Here is a 23,237-nt window from a genome sequence, read left to right on the forward strand (position 1 = left end):
CGGAGAGGTGGGATAAAAGGCCAAAGGAGAGGGGGGCGGGCAAAAAACCCTTTTACCCTTTTGGGTATGAGCACGTGTGCATGGGGCAGAGAGGCTGCGGCCTGGGAGGCGACTGAAAGTAAGAACTGGGGCTAGAAGACGTGGATGTAGAGCTTCTGAGAGAGCGATGATGGGGGAGAAGAGAAAATATAAGGAAGTCTCAGGGCAAATGGTAAATGGTTGAGAGTAATATCTAGTCAGAGACCAATTTTGCATATCTAAATATTCTACATGTTGAAAAGCCTAAGATATCATAGGAAATCTTTAGATTGAGTTTTTAGGAATCAAGTTAATTTTCCAAAAAAGAATTTTCAGATACGAGTAGGCATGAAGTCCTGTGCTGTTGGGTCTGTTCATCAAAAAGGTTAATTCTTCATTCTGAAGATGAGCATACTCAGAATTGGGGTGTGATGTGTACTCATATGTTAGATTCTGACCTGTTAGAGCTTCAGTTCCTGTTTGACCTTCCATAGCTCAGATGCTGGTTTATAGTAAATCATGAATTTGAACCTTTTCGGCTGTGGCTTTCATTTCTGCTTTAAAATTGCATTGGCTACAATCCTTTTTTTTTTTTTCCTCTTACATTTTTTACTGTAATTCAGTATCTTTTCATGAAGGACAATCCCTGGATGATTGCACAGCAGAAAGGGATCTTGGAGGAAATATTATGAAGATTTTCTGTTGGAATACCATGTTCTTCTAGGTAGACAGTCTTATGACAAAATTGGAGAAGAAACTTAGGAAATGAGAAAATATTGAGTGGTTTGATATTCTGTAGGACTGGACTTCATGGGCTAGTTTGTATAAAAGGGAAAACCAAATCCTACAAAGCAGAACCTTTGCTCCTGACCTTGGATTGATGCTGCTGTATGGGCTCCAGAGTCGCTTTTCTATCAGTTGCATAACTTTGTAAAACCATTTTTTTGGTGGAATGGTTAAATACAGAAAGGATCTGATGTTCTGAAAATGTTGATATTTACTGAATTTTTCAAGCAATACTTCTTAATGAGTCTGCACATTAGAAATTCTGTCACAGGAATTTCTAAATGGCAAGAGAGAGAACTACACTCTGGCCTGGAGGGAGTGGAAGAATGTCGGAAACTAATTTCATGCTGTATATGGTGTGCTGTCTATTAGTGTGCGTGTGTGCGCACTGTCTAGTGACTGTGAAGTCACACTGATTTTCCAAGCCAGAAACTGTCTTGATGGTGATCTAGTTTTCAGCCTTTTGTAGATAAAAACTTTGGTTTTGGGTAATTGGAGTATAAGTACTTTTGAAGTCTTTCAATTATAGTTCAGTCTCCAGTGTCAGCCATGGAAATAACATTTCATCCTGAGAGCTCTGTTTCTGTTTTTCTGCCCACTTCAGTCCTCGCCTTTGCGTGGTGCTGGTCCAGGCTTAGGTTTCCTCCCAGGAGGTGAATAGGGATTATGCTTCCTTTGCACTCAGGAAGCCGCTGAGATCTATTCCTGAACTGGAATACCACTTGTTTTGTTTTTTTTTTTGTATTAGAAAACTCTTCTAAGTTTCTTATTTCCGTTGCTTCACCTTGAGGTTACATGATTTGTATAGTGCCTGCACTTCTTGGCTGGGGTGAGAAGACTTGAGCCTTTTAAGGTAGTTTCAGATTCCCTCTTGAGCATGGTAGAATAAGTAAGTATATATTATATGATTCTGAAATATTCTAGGTAGCCTTGCATCTTTTTTAAGGTTGGTTTTGTACCCTTCACTTTCAATGCTATACACCTGAATCATGGGTAGCGGGCTGGGCTACACATTTTCTCTAGCAGTAATCGTCAAACCTTTTTGCTTGGATGACCCATATAAAAATTCTCAAAAATTGTGTTATTCCTCTCACATTGATGCCACATTTTAAACAGCATCCACAGTTTTTCTCTATAAGTTTAAGTGAATGTAAAGGATCTAATTTTAGGAGTATTATAAATATGATTATCTAAAAATAAAACTTTTTCAAAGTATTCTGTGAGGTTTAAATATAGTGATTTGATACTTATTATTGATTTGAAAAAAGACACTTTTAATTAACAATGGGAAGTTTCACTTATTCCTTCTCTATTTGAATTAAACAGAATTCTACCTAAATTGCATATCCTCCACATAATTTTATCACTTATATTATTGTATTTTCATGCTTGAAATTCATTTTGATTTCCCTGTAACAGAAATAACTATAAATAAAAATAAATTATAGACTTAGAGGTTTTTTTTTAACATAATTTCCTATTTAGTATTAAAACTTAAATATTTTCGAGGGGTTGCTACTGTAATTAGTATGCAATTGATCAAGAAAATATTTACAAACTTTATAACATATTAGACAATAAAAATTTATTGACAGTGTACTGCTTACAGTTTGAGGGTGCCCTTCTCAATTAGTACCAGTGCCATTGCTGGTTATTACTAGGACAAGGACACTGTTTCATTTGTATTCTTTTTAACATTTATTTAGGATCATCACAGTTTTTTTAAATTGACACATAACAAGTTTATGATTTTAGGTTTAAGATTTTTCCTTTTTATTTTTGAAAGTATAAGTCTTGAGAAACTTTGCTTTACATAAGTAAGTTGATGGGGATTGAAGGAATTTTGTTACACCAACGTCACAAGTTCTTTGACTACCTTCGGAATTATGTTCTAAAACAGCAGTACTTACTGATATGTTGTCAAAGAATTTGTTAACGCCCTATTAGTGATCAGGTCAAGTCCTTTCTTTGATTTTAATGAAGGCAAAGAATTGGAAGCTAAACACAGAAAACAGTGGCTTTCTGGTCAGTAGAGTCACACTTTTTTTTGTCAAGACAGATGTTTTGCTTTCCCCTCTCCCCTCATAACTACCAGGCTGCAGCTTGTCCTCCTCGTGACAGACCCCCTCCCTACCTTGCACAGCTTTCTCCTTCATCCGCCATACTCCTCCCACCACACCCTCACACCGCCCGCTGGCACAGGCTCTCTCCCCTCCTTCCCATCCTCCTCGGCCTGAGATCTCGCAGAGCTCTCTCTCCTGATTATTGGAGGCTGTGTGGGGTGAAGCGGGTGGGGCGGTGTCTCCCTAGCCTCCCACTTCTGCAGTTCTGCATTTGCTCTCCTCTGCTGCCAAGGCTTGCTCTCCAGCCTCCCTGTTCCTTTCTAGCGCAAGATCTCTCTTCAGCTGCCTCTTCCTTCCTCTCACGCGCCTTCTCTCCCTCTTGCTCTCTCTCTCTTCTCTCTGAAGGAAACTTTATTCAGTGCAAAAGTATAGTTGTGATACAACCTTGGGCCCTGGCCTCATTGGTCTGCTCTTCTCTTCTCCACTCAGGGCTGATCTGCTTGGTGCTGTGCTGGTCTGCTCCACTGAGACATCTTCGCTTTTTTTATTTTTAAAGTAGCTAATGCATGTAGCATCCTTACTACTACCAGGCACTGTCCTAAGTGCTTTATGTGTGTTGACTCGTTCACTTCTCAGTTCTGTAACATAGGCGCTGCTGTCCTCTTCATTCCTCAGGTGAGGAAACTAAGGGCCAGAGAGGTTAAGTAAGTACGTCCAGTTATCCAGCCAGCAAGTGGCAGAATTGGGATTTGGTCCTAAGCAGTCTGACCCGAGAGTCTGGGCTTTTACTGCGCTATCCTGCATCTAACAAGACAGTTGCTAAAATGGGAAAATTTAGCAGTAGAAATGCATTGTTTGTTCTTAGTACTATGGCTATTGTAAGAATCTGTAGAATTATAATTATGAATATAGACTATCCTTTGGTTGCAGTGATATATGAGATTTGGTAAAATGCAATGGAAAGTATTAGTCATTCAAGTCACATGTTTTATTTAAATGGTTAATTCTGTAATTGAAACATTAAACTCTTACTCAGATAATCTTCTTTATTCCCAGTGCTAGACTATTTCAAGCTCTCTTCCTCATCTTCTCTGGATTACAGAGATAACTTTGCTTGTGAGATACATACCAGGTTCTTCGGAATCAGGCTCCAATCTGTCTACATTTCCAGTCTTAGTTCTTAGCCCCTGTTAATCATTAACAGAATCGCTGTGACCCAGTGTTACAGCCATATTGATTTTAAATCATTTTGTCTCCTGCTGTTTTATGACTTTGCCCCTCAACTCCTCCACCCCTTTCTGAATTCTTTTCCATGTCTTTTTGTTTAGTGAATCTCTGTGTGTCTGTTTTGGCCCAATTCTAATGTCACCTTCTATTCGAAGCCTGTTCCTTACATTTTGATTGTCCTCCTTCTGTGTTCTTTGTAAATCTGTTCCAATGATAGCACTGATTTTTCACATTATATTACAGCTTCTGCATCATATATGTTTGTCTTCCTGCTCTGAGCTGCTTGAGTCCTGGATTGAGTCTTACTTAGATTTAGCCTTACTCATCTTGGAAGACTGGATCTCTAGTGTGGGCTTGGTAGCTCTCTGGTTTGTTAAAAAAACATTCACAGTTGGATTGTGGTTTAGTGAAAATTATTGGATCCTTGGATTTGTATCCCAACTCTCTCTGGTACTGTATGTCACCGTGGTGCTCTCATATTCCTTCATCTCCAAAAGGGAAGACCAACCAGTGAGATATCTGTAAATTAAAGTGCCTACCTTGCCTAGTACTGGTTTCCCTTTACTATTTTTTAATCAGCTGGCTGTTGAAGACAGAACAATCTAATTAAAAGTGGCTTTACCATTAAGGAAAATGTATTGATTCCTATAAAAAAAAATTGCTAGAACTGGTTAATTCTGTGTTTCAGTAACCTTACCAAGTTTTTTCATCTTTTTGTTCCTCCATCCCCAGCACATATATTGGTCTTTGGCTAGATTTCCTCCAAATTGCAAGATGGCGCTAAGCAGTCCCGGGTGTCATCCATTAACAATGGCAGGGAAAGAACTCGGTTTCCTCCTCTCCTTCTCTTTCCAAAAGACAGCATATCCCTCATTGGTCGAAACTAGGTCACTTACTTAACCCAGTGTCAATCACTGGCAAGAATATAAATGACTAGACTGGCTTAGCTTAATCAAGGATCATACCATGCATGGGTCTGGGGAGAGAGGTCCAGCCTCTGAAAGGGTGTGGTGATCGGACACTTGGAAAACATCATGGTATTATTTAAATAAAAGGTGGGATGGCTTTTGGATAGGTAACTGACATTGCCTATCATGACATTTATAGAAGAATCAAACAAACAAAAAGAAAAAACATAAATCCTTAGGGCCTACCTTATAGAATCAACGAGTTACCATGGAGGGCACGGGACAGTCAGTCTCTCGCCGTGAAGAATTGTCTCTCCAAGTGCCAGTAGTGTTATCATTGAAACATGTGAGAATAGGTACATGTTCTGTAGAATTTTTTTCTCATTCTAAATATTAGTAATAGTAATACTACTGATAGTTTTAGAAACAGTGGCCCGTGACAAAACAGTTTCTAATTTGAAATTTCTGCTTCGCCTTTTTTGATTGGGGGCTTTTAAAAGTCCAGTTTATCTAAACAAAACAATTGATATCTATTTTTAAAGATTTTATTTATTTATTTTAAGAGAGGGGGGAACAGAGGGAGAAAGAGAGGGAGAGAAACATGGATTGGTTGTCTCTTGTATGCGCCGCACCCAGGGTCTGAACCCACAACCCAGGCATGTGCCCTGACCGGGAATCAGACCAGTGACCATTTATTCTGTGGGACGATGCCCAATCCCCTGAACTGCACTGGTCAGGGCTAGACGTTATCTTTAATGGAATGTAAGTTATTTTTGTTTCTTGGTTTGTTTTGTGTTTCAGTGAATGAGCTCATTCTCAAACAGAAGCAGAGGTTTGAGGAAAAGAGGTTCAAGTTGGACCACTCAGTGAGTAGCACCGTATGTTTCAATTCTTATTACTATTTTTAATAAATTTCAATTCATGGTTTTTATTGATAGAATATTAGATATTCAAGTTTAGTATATTGTTGATTTTTTATTAAGGGAGATTTGTTTAAGATTTTTTTGTTCAATAAAGAACTTTCTTAACTGCATTGTTTAAAATTTACTATAGTGATTATCTTTTGGCAGGTCTGGTGGGGACATGTTGAGACTCATTTGGGAAAACTGTTGAAAGATTCTCAGTTTAAGAGGATTAGCCCTAAATTATTGAGGAAAGTGAGCTTAAATTAACACCTTACAACCAAATACAGAGTCAAAGACATGGCTAGAACAATAATTGAAACTCAAGCACTGTTTTAGGAAGGAATCACCACCCCAGAGAGGCTGACTTGACGTCTGTCCTGACTCTGCCGTTCCCATCTGTTCTCCAAATTCATTTAAGGGGAAACAGTGTTTGAATGATCCTGGGCAGTCACTAGCTGGGAAGGAAGAGGTTGGAACATTATAGTTTATTTTTGATATCTATGTAATAAACATATTGGGAAGTAGCAGTTAAACATTTGTTTCAGGCTCTCCAAAACAATCTCTTACAAAGTTACTGCGTTTCTTCTTCATTTTTAGAATGGCCACAGGTGGCAAATCTTTCAGGATTTACTGGGAACTGACCAAGATAACCTTGATTTGGCCAATGTCAACCTCATGTTGGAACTACTAGTGCAGAAGAAGAAACAACTGGAAGCAGTAAGTGGCGGGTGAACTTCAAACAAAACTGATTTAAATGGAACTGTCTATTGCATTGAAAAAGATCTAGAAGTGTTTATAGGTAATAGGGTAATGTTTCTTGATCCATCCAATTTTATTCAGCAAGAAATATGTTCAAGATGTTACTTCTAACAGATTTCCCTTATTCAAATAAGAGAAAGAACGGATTGCTTATAATATAACTTAGAGCGGCAGTTTATATTAACAAAAGCTGCGTATTAAGAAAGATCAGGAAAAAGTACAAGATATTGGTCATTTTTCTTTTGATGAATATCTTCTTTGCCTTATTGTCTCCTCTGTACATAGAAGATTTGAAGGAGAAAAGAGATTATTTTTATCTACATAAAATCCTCCTGGCAGGTGTCCATCGGCAATGCAGTAGGTCTATGGCTTAGCTAACAGCATTTAGAAAGATGGGAACTGAAACTGAGTATTATCCCATTTCATGTGATAAAATGTAGATAAATATAAAATTGCATTTATTTCATGTAAAAATGTAAAATGTGGATTTCATGTATTAGGAACTGAATATGATTCCTTATAAGCAACGCACACCTTAGCATAAACAAATATCCACCCTGACTAGCTTAAATAAGAAGGGGCTATTTATTGATAGGATGCAGGAGTGAGTAGCTCACACACATAAAAGGAACTGCTTAACAACCAAATGTTGGAAAGATCGGAACCACGGCTTCTCTGAGAACTTCAGGAAAATGAGATCAGGTGCCTTGATGTTATTGCGAGTCTGCCTTTTGGGCTTCCTGTGTGAGTGTGTGCATTTCTTTGGGACAGGTATGATTCTCTTCTCAGGTTTCTGTCGCATGGTGGATAATGAGTTCACTTGCAGTTCCTCATTTATATTTATGTTTTTTGATAGAAGAAGAAAAAGGGCTTTCCCTTCCAACCTCAGTTTAGGAAATTCTGTGGATAGATAGATTCTGATTAACATAGCTTGACCTAGATCACCTAATAGAATAGGAATATTTTAGCAGGAGAAAGGAGTAGATGGGGTTGAGTCTCCCATGCTGTGTCTTTTTTAGGGAGGGTGGGGACCTAATTATTTATTTATTTATTTTAGTTTTATTGAGATATAATTGACACACAGCACTGTTTAATTTTAATGTTTTTTCCTTTGTGATAATCCTAAGTAAGTCTTAGGATTTACTTTTAGCAACTTTCAAATACAGGAGTGTTAACTATAGTCATTGTGTTGTACATTATTGCATCCTCAGAACTTAATTTACCTTATAATTGGAAGTTTCTCCCTTTTGACCAACTTCATCCAATTCCCCATCTCCCTGCTTTTGGCAACCATAAATCTGATCTCCTTTTTCTATGAGCTTTTTTAAAAGATTCCACAAATGTTCAGTAAGTGAGATCATACAGTATTTGTCTCTCTCTGCCTGACTTCTTTAACTTAACATAATGTCCTTGAGTTGCATCCATGTTGCTGCAGATGACAAGATCACCTTCTTTTTTATGGCTGAGTAGAATAGTATTTCATGGTGTGCGTATGTGTGTGTTTACGTACACCACATCTTTATTTATGTATTGATGGACACTTAAGTTGTTTTTATATCTTGGGTATTGTAAATAATGCTGTAATGTATATGGGGTGCAGATATCTTTTCAGCATAGTGATACAGTTTCCTTTGGGCATATACTCAGAAGTAAGATTGCTGGACCATTTGGCAGCTCTCTTTTTAATTTTTTGAGAAACCTCCACACTGTTTTCCATAGAGGCTGTACCAGTTTACATGTCCACCAACAATGTACAGGTGTTTCCTTTTCTTCACATTCTCAGTACTTGTCATTTCTTGTCTTTTTGATGATTACCATTTTAACAGGTGTGAAGTGACATTGTGATTTTGATTTGCATTTCCCCAATGATTTGTGATGTTGAGCACCTTTTCATGTACCCGTTGGTCATTTGAATATCTTCTTGACAAAAATGTCTGTTCAGGTCCTTTTCCCATTTTTAAATAGGATTATTGTTTTTTGCTATTGAGTTTTAAGGTCTTTATATATTTTGGATATGTAATATATATTTATATATTAATCTCTTATAAAATACATACTCTGCAAATGTGTTCTCCCATTTTGTAAGTGACCTTTTCATTTTGTCGATCATTTCTTGTGCTGTGCAGAAATTTTTTCGTTTCATGTAGTCCCACTTGTTTATTTTTTATTTTGTTGCTTTAGGTATCATATTCTAAAAATTGTTGCCAACAGTCCCCTGTGGTTTTAAACATAGCTTTTTGTTAGCATCTACTGTGTGCCAAAAGTTGTGTTAAGGGCTGTGGAAAAGACAGGATTCTACTGGTGGGGGGGTGGACGTGCATGGTGAGGACATAAGCTGTATGAGGTAAATCTTTTCACATAGTGATAAATGACATAAAGAGACTTCTTTATAGATTGAACATATGCAGTTATCATGCTCCCTTAATGCTATGAAAATGAGATGTAAAGGGGTTTCAAAAAGACACAAGAATGGGAGAAGAGACAATGGCAGCAGTATTTTGTAAGCTCTTAGCAGATGGATGAAAAGTAATAGATTAGAAGATCTGGGAAAGGTGACTACTAGGCCAAAAGTGGAGAAATAGCCAAGAACCAACCCTGTTTATGTTGTGGAGCAAAGGCCTTGGGATTGGGAGCATTAGGCACCTCATACAGGAAAGGTTGAAAATAGGATGATTGGTTGAGAGTCTGACTGAGAAGTAGTTGGAATCTCTGGTCCCTTCCTTTATGACTCACAGCAAATGATTCTCCCTTGCCTACCTTCGGAGAATACTGTGATTTTTTTTTATTCTTGTGGTGGGAAAACAGAGTCTCTTGGAACTACTGCACAGTTGGCACACCTAAAGGAGTGGGGCACCATACTGAAGACAGATAAGTTTGCACGTCACATGGGAGAGCTGTGGACCTTCTTCCTGCCTTTTGATGCGCCAGCACTAATCTTTGTTTTCTTTTGGCTTTTTGTCTTGGAATTGAAGAATTACAGTTAGCTTAGTTTTACACCGCTCATCCTTTTCTATTATTTTTTGAAGAGGGAGCCATCTTAGAAGCTAAGTCCCTAGCATTGGTTTTATAGCTTTTTTACATTATTGCCTTCTATTTTACTTGGCATTATTATTTAACTTGATGAATATTTTGAACATACAGGAAAGTATGGAAAATAATAAGACTTTTGTCATACACTGTCTTGTTTTACTTATTATTAACACTTTGCCATATATGTCTGATCTGCTTTTTGAGAATTCAATATGTTTTTGTACTTAAGCCCTCTCATCTTTCAGCTTATTTCATTCCCTCAGAATAACCACCCTCTGAAACTGGCAAGCATCCTTCTCAAGCATGTATATACTTTTCTTACATATATTTGTATCTACAGCTACAGAAAGTGTTGTTTGTATAATTTAGAAGTTTATGCAAAGAGTTTCATACTGTAGTTATCTGTTTGACATATGCCTCTTTGTTCACTTTTGAGGTTTATGTTGATAAACATAGATCTTATTTATTTATTTTAACTTCCCATACTATTCCACTGCAAGAACTTCTCTCTTTCTCCATTGATGGATGTTTAGGTTTTTCCCAGTTCTTAGCTATGAGTGACAGTACTGCATTTAATATTGTTACACATGTCTCCTTGTGTTCATTTATATACAGGATGGGGCAAAGGTAGATTTACAGTTGTTTGTATAGAAAACAGTATAGTAATTAAATAATAATACAGAATAAACTGTGTTTTGCAATACTTACAACTGTAAACCCACTTTTTCTCCACCCAGTATATACAGACTTAGTGATTTATGAGTGGAATTGCTGTTCGTAGGATTTGCATGCACATTTTAACTTATTAAGTATTATTAAGTATTGCCAAATTGTTCTTCTTTGGGTTTATACATTATGAACACTTGGTGTTATCTGTTCTTTAGTTTCTGCCTGATAGTTGTCAGATGCTTTTGTCTGTATATGTGTGTGTGTGTGTGTGTGTTTTGGATATTGCTACTTAGCCAAAAATATATTCAGGTAATTGAATTCTAGTTGAATTGCATTGTGGTTAGGCAGTATGACTTTAAAAGTCCTACATTTACCCATATATTTTCCCCTTCTGGTGCACTGTATTCTTTTGTTTTCATTCATTCTCCTGAATTCCATCTGTAATTTTTCTTCTGCCTGGAGGACAACCTTTATCATTTCTTTAATGCAGACCTGTTGGTGATGAATTCTTTCAGCTTCGGTGTCTGAGCACGTCTTTATTTTGCCTTTGTTCGAAAGGTTCTTCCAAATAAATACAGAATTCTAGATTTACTTTATTTCAGTATTTAATTTTTATTTTTTTAAAACTATATTTAAAAAAAATTATTTATTGACAGATTTCAGAGAGAAAGAAACATCGATTTGTTGTTCCACTTATTTAAGAATTCATTGGTTGATTCTTTTTTTTAAAAATCCTTACCTGAGGATATGTTTATTGATTTTTAGAGAGAGAGGAAGGGAGAGGAAGAGAGAGGGAGAAACATTGATGTAAGAAACATTGATTGGTTATTTCCCATACCCTCCTTGATTAGGGATTGAACCTGTACCCTGGAAATGTGCCCTGACTGGTAATCAAACTGGCAACCTTTTGGTGTATGAGATGACGCTTCAACAGCTGAGCAACCCAGCCAGGGTTATAGGTTGAATCTTATATGTGCACTGACTGGAGATTGAACACACAACTTTGGTGTATTGGAAAGATGCTCTAACCAACTGAACTCTACCTGGCTAGGTGTTTCAATATTTTAAAGATGTTTCTCCGTTTTCTCCTGTCGTGCATTGTTTCAGATAAGAAGTCTGCTGCCATTCTAAGCTTTAGTACTCAGGATAAAATATATTTCTCTTGAGTTTAAGATCCTTTTTATGGTTTTAATTATTTTGATTTTGATATGCCTTGGTAGAGCCCCTACTACCCATATTTCTTGTTCCTGAATTTTTTTTGGAATCTTGAATCCATGTGAGTTTATAGTTTCTGTCAGATTTGGAAAATTTGCAATCCTTAGTTTTTCAAATATTTTCCTGTCCCCTCTTTCACTTTGGGATCTCCAATTACATAACTATTAGGCTGGTTGAAGTGGTTCCACAGCTCATTGATAAACAGCTCTATTCATTTACACTTTATCTTTCTCTTTTACCTAGTCCATTTTGGATAGTTTCTATTTCTGTTGTCAAATTCCATACATGTCTCCTTACATATGTATGCTTTCCTGTAACTTCTAGAACATATATGTAGTTATAATAATTCTTTTAATGCTTTTGTTTAATAATTGTTATTTGTGTTATTTCTGTATTTATTGCTGACTTTACCCTTATTATGCATGCATTTTCCTTCCTATTTTGCATCTTTATTAATTTTTCTATTACATGCCAGAAATTATAAATTTTACCTTGTTTAATGCTGGATATTTTTGTATTTTTTTATACATTGAAGTTCTGTTTTGGCATGCAGTTAAGTTACTTGGAAAAAGTTTGATATTCTTGAATCTTGTTTTTAAGCTTTGTTAGGTGGGACTAGAGCAGATTTTTGTCTAGGCTAATTTACTGTACTATTTGAGGCAACCTTTTTGAGTATTCTACCTTATGCCTATGTATTTCAAGGATTTTCCACTCTGGCTCCTGGGAAAATGTAGTATTTCTGGTTCTTTGAAAGCCATTGCTTCATTACTGACCTGTTGTTTTGTTGTTTAAGGCAGGAATGTGGATTCTTTATTTCTCACTGCACTTTAGCCAGATGTGGTTCAATTTGTATTTTTTTGGTCTGTTGAAATTTATTATGGTTTTTATTATATGGCATATGGTCTATTTTGTTGACTGATCACGTGGCATTTGAAAACAGTATGCTCTTTGTTGTAATGCCTTTTTTAAAGTAGATTTCATTTATTTGTTTTTAGAGAGCGGGGAAGGGAGGGAGAAAGAGAGGAAAACATCATTGTGTGGTTGCCTTTTGCACAGTCTCCCACCGGGGACCTGGCCCACAACCCAGACATGTGCCCTGACTGGGAATTGAACCAGTGACCCTTTGGTTCACAAGCCAGCACTCAATCCACTGAGCCACACCAGCCAGGGCTGTTGTAATACTTTTAAAAATGTTACTTATATAGTTTGTTAATATTCTGATTTTTCCCTCCTAGCTTTGTCAGTTACTGATAGGGGTATGTTAAAAATATAATTTTGATTGTCCATTTTTCATTGTTTTCTGTGATTTTTGCTTCATGTATTTTGAAACTTCCTGTTAGGTGCACCCATGTCTAAGATTGTTACATCTTCTATTCCCTCTATTCCCTTTATTATTATGAGTTGTATATGGTTATCACTTGAACGGTTTTTTTGTTCTGAAGGCTGTTGTAGTCAGTCATACTAGCAGAAGTGCATATCCTGTAGAATTTTTTGACAGTAGATTTAAGGGAAAGAATGTATTGATACAGAGAAAATTTACCACCAAAGTCATAGTAACAATTCCATAATATATGGCAAAATGACTCTCACTTGTGAAATGTTACCTGCTTATTTTATAGGTAGGGACTCTGAAGTTAAGTAGGGGAAGCACTCAAAAATTTTCCAAGGTTTTAGGTTAGAATCCTAAAATTTGATTTTCTGTTACACCTGGAAAGTCAAGTCTTGTTTTGTCTTCTCTTCTAACCTCCTCCTCCTCTTGCCTTTCTTTCCTTTTTCCTTCCCTTAATATCCAAGTAATAAATAGTACTCCTAATTTACAAAGCCAAATGCTATTACAAAATTGAAGAAAACTGTTTTCTTTCACCATGAAGCTTTGTGGAGCTCTCCCCACTTTCTACAAATCAGTAGTATTCTTAACCTATATACATGTTCTACTTGACAGAAATGAAGTGGTTAAACTTACTATTTTGAAGGTAGTTTGTATACTTGCTTTGCAAATAAACTGTGTTGTTTATTAGCAGTCTTGGATGTGCACATTCCTATTTGTATAAAGATGTCATCTTTGCTCTCTAGCCATTAATAATCTGTAGACAGTTATAGATAGTTACTGTGAGGTGTCCCAAGAAAGAGGCAAAGGATCCTGGGATACCTTGCCGTCATTGTTGGGAAATAGTCCCTGTGAGTTTGTTTTTTGTGTTAGTTTAACTTCTCTCTGTTCCTTTTCTTTTTCTTTTTTTTTTTTTTTTTTTTTGGTGGGTACTACTTAAACTTTAAATGCATGAGAATAGCCTGAGGATCCTGTTAGAATCCAAGTTCTGGTTAAGGGGTATGTGTGTTTGATAATCTACATTCTCAGCCATTCTCAGGTTCAATAAATGCCAGTTTGTTAAGCAAGAAAAAAATTTCACTTTTGAATCTCTTGTGCACCACACCTTACAAGTTTTTTTTTTGTTTGTTTGTTTATAGTACGTTTGTTATTAAAGCTGGGGACGGTGAAACAAGGATGGGCTTAGGGTAGAAGAAGCAACAGGAGAGAGACTAGGCAGGGCTGCTTTGGCTTCCTGGAAACATGGAAAAGAAGTGAGCCAAGTGATCTAAAGATACATTTTTTTGTAACTGTATTTTTTGATACCCAGAAATTGCCAACCTTATAATTGTTAGTTATCTGTTATGTTTTTGTTTGTTACCAGTTTGGGTTATTTACCCCCCGCCCTTCACTTGATTATATTAAAATTTTTGTTTTTAAGTGTTTGATATTTGACTGAAATCTTCTATAGAACTATATTAATTTGCATATCTGTGAATAGGTAATAATCTGAAATAGTAAATTTGACTTCTGAACATTAGGATTTCTTTTCATTTTTCATGCTTCTTACTCCCTGACAGATGAAATTTTTATGATGAAAGTGATGTTAGTGTCTAACAACTGTGTTGGTTCCACCATGATTTTTTGTCTTGGCGGTGTATCGATATTAGTATGATTGGGGAATAGAAAGGTAGGACAGATAGCAGAATTGCCCGTTCTCATGAGTAGTTTTTCAGCAAGGTAAATGAGGAATGTGATTTAAAACACCTGTTTCTTAGAATTAGTTTCTAGGGAAAATGGCTTGCTTCTTAAAATGCCAATTAGCAAATGGGAAAACTGAGTAAATAGAAATAATAGACTGACTTAAATGGATGCATTAAGTTGCTTCATACTGATTATATTGTGGTGTTAAAGAAAATTTTGAACTCATAGTTATATTTTTAAAAGAACAATTATAATTTTCTATTATAGGAATCACATGCAGCCCAACTACAGATCCTTATGGAATTCCTCAAGGTTGCAAGAAGAAATAAGAGAGAGGTATATTATTTTGTGTCTTTTACATAATGTTTTATTTACTATTGTTGACTATTCCCATTCCCCCCACCCCCAACCCCCATTTTTGTAAAGGCATTTCAGGCTAAAAACATTTTTAAAAGCATTTCAGTTTTCATGAGTTTTTTTTAAGTTTTGTTATTTTGACTTCTTTTACCTTTACAACTTGATTATTTAAAAGTCCCTTTTTGGAGATGTGCTGACAAGTCCAAATAGCTCAATAGGATTGAACATTGCAATGACTGACTTCCAAGTATAAAGAATGTAAGACAGAACTATCAAATGACAGCCTACCCTTCATCCTCAAAGAAAATTTAAGAGATACTAGAACCTTGAGTAAAAAGGGTTATAGTTTTTCTAATGGTAAAAATGTATGACGGGGTAAAAACATGTCAAAATATAGCTGCGTATTTAGAACTTGGGAAATGTAAGTCATGCAGAATATCAAGGAGATAATTTTTATTAATAACTTTATAACTAGCGTGTTCTAATTTAACATTTATAAAATTCCTTAGTCATTTCACACTTGTACAAAATTTGGAAAAGTCAAAGGCATCCTATGCTCTGGGTAGCATGCTAAAATAACTCTGAAAGTTGTTTTATATTTAAGTTCTTGACTATCTCAAATCTCGTATTTTTTAGCTTGACTTATCTATTTAGGATACTTTTTATTCATTAAAAAATATGACCCTCTATTATGTGTTAGGTCCTAGGCTATCTTTATTACTTTTGAAAATAAAAAGATGAGAAATGTCTTCATTCTGATGAAGTACTTGAAGTGTGCATTGCCAGAAGCTTATGTTTAGTTTAGTTTTATAGTTCCCCTTTTTTTATTATTTATGGATTATTTAAATTTTTTTAGTTCAGATAAAATTTTTTTATATTATGCAAGTGTTTATTGCTAATTATTGTTTACATGGCTTATTCTTAATTTTTGTTAACAATTTTGATTTTAATATTTCTGTTGTTAAAAACACTTTATTATAAATGTAAGATTTGTTTATTCCTTTTCTTCTTCTTTTTTTTTTTTTTGATGGGTACTTCTTAAACTTTAAATGCATGAGAATAGCCTGAGGATCCTGTTAGAATCCAAGTTCTGGTTAAGGGGTATGTGTGTCTCATAATCTACATTCTCAGCCACCTCCAGGTGATGCCGCTCTGGGTCCTCAGACCATACTTTGAGTAGCAAAGTTGAAAATTTTATAATGTAGGAAAATAAAATTATTGATTGAATGTATACATGCAACTTTTTTGCTATAGAAAATTTTTTGGAAGAGTGATAATTTTTTGTATTTCATCCACTACCTGCAGCCCCTCTTTTAAAACAGAATGTGAAACTGTTTTGCAGTAGTTGTGTTTCTCCTTGCCTTAGACTTTAATCTCATTGAGAGTAAGATTTAACATGTGGGAAATTGCCTGGTAACGAGTGATAAATGAATCAGCTAAGTCAATAGTACAAATAAGAGGATATCTGGGGGTTAGGTGAAATGGTCTGTGTACTGTCTGTGTCCTGAGTTATTTAAGGTTTTCATTAGCCTCTGAGGTTTTTATAGTGCTTCTCTAGGGGGTCAGTTAATGCTTGCAATAAATTGTTAGATTTGAAATTGTTTCAGGTAATAAGGATACAGCACATGAGAGATTTTTACCCTATAGTCAGGCTAACAAGTTACCCCGCCACAGTGTGTAGACGCTGGCAGAAGACGTGACTCCTGGGTTGGAGATACAGGACTTTATGACATCACATCTGGCAGCATCAGCCTCATGATTGCATCAGTTCCCTGTGAGCCCCACATTCTACGGGGCAGTGTGGGGATGGACCCAGATTGTCACTGCACATACAGTGGATTTATATTGCAGCCAAGGCACCCTGAGTTTAGGAAGCCCCAGTCTTTTAAAGGGGTCTTCTAACAGACCTGTCCAGTCTTTGCCCTGCAGGGACACCCTGTTTTTTTTTTATATTGATCAGAACACAGTGCTCTCTTTCCAGGAAGAAGGCGCTGTTTCTGTCTTGCCAGGGCATTCTCTATGCATCCTTGAACAGATAATTTGGAGCAAAAGCCATTACAAGATGAGCAGGAATGTGAGAGCTCAGTAGAGAATTGGTTCTTAACAATAACTCTTCCTTGTGATCCTAATTTGTCCTGTCTCTGATTTGGTGGCTTGTGGCCTTCAGGAATGCCTTTTGTGGTATTGCCTTTGATCAGATACCCCTTAGAATCAGTGTTTCTACGTTTCTGTTATTAAATGTCTGGGTTAATTGTGCTGTAGTGTTTTTCAGCCAAACTTTTGTTTGAAGCAGTGTGATCTTGTTAATGACCCATCTTGTTTCCCCTTCATCTGTATTTTACTGTGGTAAGCAGTCTGGCCAAGAAACATGCTGCTGTGGCTTCAGGCGGCTCTGAATATGGGGGCCTCTTCTGTGTGCCGATTGTGCTGTTGTAGTGCCTTCCGGTTTTCATGTGCTTGATATATCACCATTCATTGATTTTGAGTATTTCAGGTGTAGTTACACAAGGGACTTTGAGGAACTAGGCTAACAAGTTTTAAACATTTGAAAATTTGGAGCTAGGTTAACAGACTTTAAGAATTTTACCTGTTACTTTGATTACATTTCATAAATTTCATGATTGGTGTCGGGGGTATAGTAATGAGTTGTAATCATAATAAATTTTAGTCTAGAAAATGTAGTTAATACCTCAAGATTTAGTGCAAATAGAATGAAGCAAGTGGTTATGTTTTTTGCATATATTAAAAGTATATTTGCATGTTTAATCCTCAAAATTAATATAATTGTTAAAGTTCTTATCTCCTGTCGTATAATTTATACTTGAATTTATTCAAGCAAAATGCAGTATGACCAGGAGGCAAACTACTACTTTTGAACTTATATTCCTAAGATTAGCATTCAGACTTTGAAAATTAACTTTTGTGATTTCCTACTTAACTTTTAACTGGGGTTATTATGGGTCTTGGTTTAGACATTGATATATAACCATAAAGAAGTTAAATCTGCTTTTCAGGGTTTTTTTTTGTTTGTTTGTTTTTTTACCAGTTAGTCTCCTTATACCACCTCTGCAATCACCACACTGTTGTCCCTGGCCATGAGTCCTTTTTCCTTTTTTGCTCAATCCCTCCACCATCTAAACTCCACCCCTCCTCCACCTGTTCTCCATCTGTAAGTCTGTCTCCATTTTCCTTATTAGTTCAGTTTGTTTACTGGATTCCACATACAGTGAAATCATATGGTATTTGCCTTTCTCTGACTGGCTTATTTCATTTAGCATAATGTCCTCCAGGTCCATCCATACTGTTGCAAAGGGTAAAATTTTCTTTTTCGTGGCCAACTAGTATTCCATTGTGTAAATACCCCATAGTTGTTTTATCCACTCATCTATTGAAGGACACCTGGGCTGCTTCCGTACCTTGGCAATTGTAAATAGTGCTGCAACGAACATAGAGGTGCATATATTCTTTCGAATTAGTGTTGAGTTCCTTCGCTTTTCAGATTTAACATACTTATTTACTCCAGTGTTACATTTCACTAGTATTGTAGGTCTATTAGAATCCTATGTTTAATTTTCATTTTTGATTTATTTTACCCTACAGACTCTTTCAAATATTAGGAGGCAAGAATGGGCATGTAGTAGACTTCAAATGCCATGACTTAAACCATCAGACATTCACCGTCTTGGGCGAGGTGCGCTGAGGCTGCCTTGTCCCCGGGGGTCCTCACTCAGCCACAGTCAAGGTGCTGGCCCGGTTAGCAGTGTCCGGGTCTCTCTGGAATAGGAGCCATTCTGAGCTGGCTCACGGGCTCTGGGGAAGAACTGCCAGTTTCTTGCCATGTGGGCTTCCCCACCACATAACTTACTGCATTACAGCCCACCTCCCTCAGGAAGCACATGAGAAAGCAAGAGAGCGTTTTGAAAACAGTAGTCACATATTTTTTGTAACTGAATCTTAGAAGTCATGTCCCATCACGTGTGCTGTTCATTAGAAGCAAATCATTAGATCCAGCCCACACAAAGAGAGGGAATTACAAAAGGGTGTGAATACCAAGAGGTGGGGCTCCGCCTATCACAGCATTTAATCAATGTATGTGTATGACTGAACATGTTATTCTTTCTCATGTTCGGATTGAACAGACAGGCTTTGGGTTTCATGTAAAAGCCAGTTTCATCTGTGCAAATTAGTACTGGCATTTGAACAATTGCTTTATGTATTTCATATGATTTCATTTTAAAATGCACTTCTGGACATTTGTAGTACCTCTTTAATTTACTGTATATAGGACAGTTTTGATGAGTCCTGGTTTCCTTTTGCTTTTGTTTGGAATTTTAATGAATTCAATTTTTAATGTTTTTATATGAAATAAAGCAAAGTTTATTAACCAAATACACAGTTTAAAGAATCATAGTAGAGTGACCATCCATGGACCACAGCCCTGATTATGAGTGGTAGATAATTGCTAGGAACCCTAAAGCTTCCTCCCTCCCCTTTCCAGATTATATCCCTCTTGCACATCAGGTAGTTAATATTCTGATAGTTTTGCGAGTTGCCTCCTGTTTATTGTTTTGATGCCTAAGTATTTATGTCTCTCTCAAACGTACATAAATGCACTTCTGCAGTAATATTTTGCTCTTGCCTTCTTTGGCTCAATGTTAGGATTCATCCATATTGTTGTATATGGCTGTAGTTGATTTATTTTTGTTGTATTGTATTAAATGAATATACCCCATTTTTGTTGCTGATGGACTGTTGAGTTGTTTTCAGTTTGCAGCTATTCACAAAATGCTGCTACTATCTTACACATGCATCCTGGTATACATTAGCATATATATTTGTATGGGATGTATGTAGAAGTGGAATTGATGAGTCATAGGATGTGTACTAACTTTTTCTAACCATTTGCATTACTTAGTTACATTACTTAGTTGTATGAGTGTTGCTGTTATTGCACTGTATTTGTGCCAATACTCAGTCTCAGTAGACTTTCCAATTTAGCTCATTTGGGGGTACGTATTGCTATCTCTTAATGGTTTCAATTTGCATTTTCCTGATGACTAATTAGGTTGAGCACCTGGTACTATGTTTAATGGCCATTTAAGTTTTTTGTGTATATGAGAAATATTTGCTTAAGGCTTTAGTTTATTTCTTAATGGGTTGTTGTTTATATATTCTATATAAAAATTATTTATCTTTATCTATAGCAAATATGTCCCCCTTCTAATTGGGCTGGGTTTTGTTTTTCCATTGTTGTAATTGAGGTTATTTAATGAGCAGAAGTTTCTATCTTTAATAGAGTTAAATTTATTTGTCTTTCCTGATATAATTAGTGCCTTTTGTGTCAGGTAAAGAATTCCTCTCCACTGAGGTCATGAAGACATTTTTACTATATTATCTATTTGAAGTTTTAATTCTTTATTTTTCACATTCAGAACTGTAATCTACTTGAGGATTTATTGTGTATAATATGAGGAATAGGGAACTTTTCATGTAGATAATGAGTTGTCTAAGCATCCTTAGTTTAAAACTTTATCCTTTCCCCATTGCTCTGAACTACCATCCTTGTCATACATCACATGTCCATATATGTGTGGCTCTGTTTCTGGGCTTTCTCGTATGCTCCACTGGTTTGTTTGTTTGTTTGTTTATTGGCAATGTCACATTGTACTAAATACTGAAACTTTACAGTAAGCTATTCTTCTTTAGGAATGTGTCAGCTATTCATGGCTCTCTGTATTTCTATGTAAGTTTTAGAACTAGCTGGTATATTTCTGTGGTAAACCTCTGATTTTTACTGGGATGACTCTGTAGATCAGTTTGAGAGACTATGCCTTTACAATGTTGAGTCTTCTAGCCCATAAACAGGGTATTTCTATTTTGGTCCTTAAGAATGTTCTATAAAATTTTGATATGTTTCAGGGTGTTACTCTTATACATCTTTATTTTGGATTTGTTTTTAGCTCTTCAATCATTTTTTTATGCTATTGTAAATGATCTCCGTGTCTTTAATTTCAGTTTCTTACTGTTTGTGGCTGGTATGTAGACATACAGTTGATTTTTACACATACATGTTTTTGCATCCAGCAACCTTGTTAAACTCTCACTGATTCTGAGAATTTGTTTGTAGATTCTTTTATGTTTTCTGCATACACATCATCATCTGCAAATAACAGTTTAGTTTCTTTCTTTATCATTCTTATATCTTTTATTTATTTTTCTTGTCTTACTCTGCTGGCTAGGACATCCGGTACAATGATGAATAGAAGTGGTGATAGCGGGGCTTCCTAGTCTTGGTGCTGATCTCAAAGTGAAAGCTTTCGGCGTGTCACCATTAGGTATGATGTTTTCTGTAGGTTTTTCTTAGGTACTTTTTATCGTTCACGGAAGTAAATTTCTATTCCCAGTTTTCTAAGAGGATTTTTTTTCTTTAATCATTTGTAGGGATTTGAGTATTCTTCAAAATGTTTGTGCGTCTGAGATGATGTGAAATTTTTTGCATTCTGTTAATGGCAATAATTACATTGGTTTAACATTAAAAAGTAAATCCACTTTGCACTTGGGTGACCAGCTGTCCTGATTTGCCCAGAAGTATCCTAGTTTTATCACAGAGTGTTCTGCATTCTAGGAAACCCCACCAGGACAGTTGTTTACCTTACTTGCATCCCTCATGTAAACCAAACTTGGCTATGATGTACATCCTCTTCTTTGTTGTTTGGTTTATGATATTTTGTTTAGGATTTTTACATCCTATGTTCATTAGTGAGATTATCCTATAATTTTTTTTTTTATACTGGTCAGGTCCAGTTTTGCTATAAAGATTGTTTGTTTTGTCAAATGATTTTGGGGAATGTATCCTCTTTACTATTTCCTGGAAGACTTTGTGTAGTCTAGGAAGGATATCTAGGCTGAATGTTTAAATATCTTGCTGGAGAAGCTGTCTGAACCCTTTGTTTGTTTGCAGAGTTTTAAACTATTGATTCGGTTGCTTCAACAGTTATATGCCTATTCAGGTTTTTGCTGTAGATACCACTTTTGAGGTGTTGTATTCTCTCTAGGAGTTGTCTGTTTCATGTAGATTTTCTAATTTATTGGTATAAGATTTGTCTTAATATTAAACTTTTAATGCTCCCAGAGTTTTTAGTGATGTCTTTCATTTTTGACTGCTGATTAGTGCTGTGCGTTTTCCTCTTTTCTTGATCAGTTCTTGCCAGGGATGTATCAATTTTGAGTCTTATCTAAGAACAAGTTTTTGACTCTAGTTTTGTTTTCCATTTTATTAATTTGTGCTCTTTATAATTTGCATTCTTCTACTTTTTGTTGTTTCTTTTCTAATTTGTTAACTTGGTTGTACATATGCAAACTTTGTTCTAATATAGTATTTAAGGCTAAAAAAATTTTTTAGCTGCACCTAATGATATTCATTTGGCATTTGGTTTGTTATTTTTTAGTTTAAAATAGTTTCTAATTTTTATTATATAATAGTTTTTCTTAAGCCAGTGAATTAATTATTTAGAAATAAACTATTCCGTGGACATGGGAATTTTCTTGTTTTTTTGTTATGGGTTTCTAATTGGATTATCAGAAAATACTTGGTGTTTTATTTGTTTAAATATGATATTTGCACTATTACCTGATAGTTGGTTACATTTAGAAATATTTGTGCATGAAAAGAATGTGTTTTTTCTGCAATTGCATAGTGCAGTGTAAAGTTTGTTAAATATGATGATGATTTTCTGCGTCCTTACTGATTCTGTTTCCTTGTTACATCAATTACCAAATCATATTCAAATCATATGCAGAAGAGGTTTTTGTCCGCTCTGCCAGACTTAATTTATTTTCCCTGTTTTTCTGTTGCTGATTGTTTATTACTTTTATGTGTCTCTCCATATCGGTTACTTGGGTGTTTTAGAATTCTCATTTTGATTTATTTATATTTTTGACTACATCTCTTTATGTAGTTTTTTAGTGGTTACTCTAGGTATTACATTATACATTATAACTTACCACAGACAACTGGTATTGCCATGTGTTTCATTGCTTGCTTTTGGGAGGGCTGAGTCAAATCTGCCAGTACAGGATGCAGATACTAAGTATACGTATGTTCGGGGGGGGGGGGGTGGTATGCATGGTAAGACTTTACTTTTGTACTTTATATGGCTAAATTTCGTTTGCTTTTCATGGTAACTCTCTTAGAACTTGTGTGTGTGTCTGTTTAGAAACTTTGGGAGTTTTTTAAGGTTTACAGCAAATTTACAGGCAGGTACAGAGATTTCCCATGTGCCCCCTGCCC

At 35.9% G+C, this 23,237-nt stretch overlaps 1 protein-coding gene across 3 annotated transcripts in view; it reads left to right on the forward strand.

Moving 5' to 3' along the window:
- Nucleotides 1-23,237, forward strand: part of COP1 (COP1 E3 ubiquitin ligase) — a 118,637-nt gene that overhangs the window by 18,821 nt on the left and 76,579 nt on the right. The window contains exons 4-6 of one of the 3 annotated variants that reach the window (XM_054587726.1): nt 5,804-5,880; nt 6,505-6,624; nt 14,858-14,926. In XM_054587726.1, the coding sequence (XP_054443701.1) occupies nt 5,804-5,880; nt 6,505-6,624; nt 14,858-14,926 (266 nt within the window). The remainder of the gene's footprint in view (nt 1-5,803; nt 5,881-6,504; nt 6,625-14,857; nt 14,927-23,237) is intronic. The other 2 variants (XM_054587727.1, XM_054587728.1) reach the window with 2 other exon arrangements.

The sequence above is a fragment of the Pteronotus mesoamericanus genome, unplaced genomic scaffold (assembly GCF_021234165.1).
Source record: "Pteronotus mesoamericanus isolate MK-2021 breed Mesoamerican mustached bat unplaced genomic scaffold, CSHL_Meso_final scaffold_1186, whole genome shotgun sequence".
NCBI classification, from domain to species: Eukaryota; Metazoa; Chordata; class Mammalia; order Chiroptera; family Mormoopidae; genus Pteronotus; species Pteronotus mesoamericanus.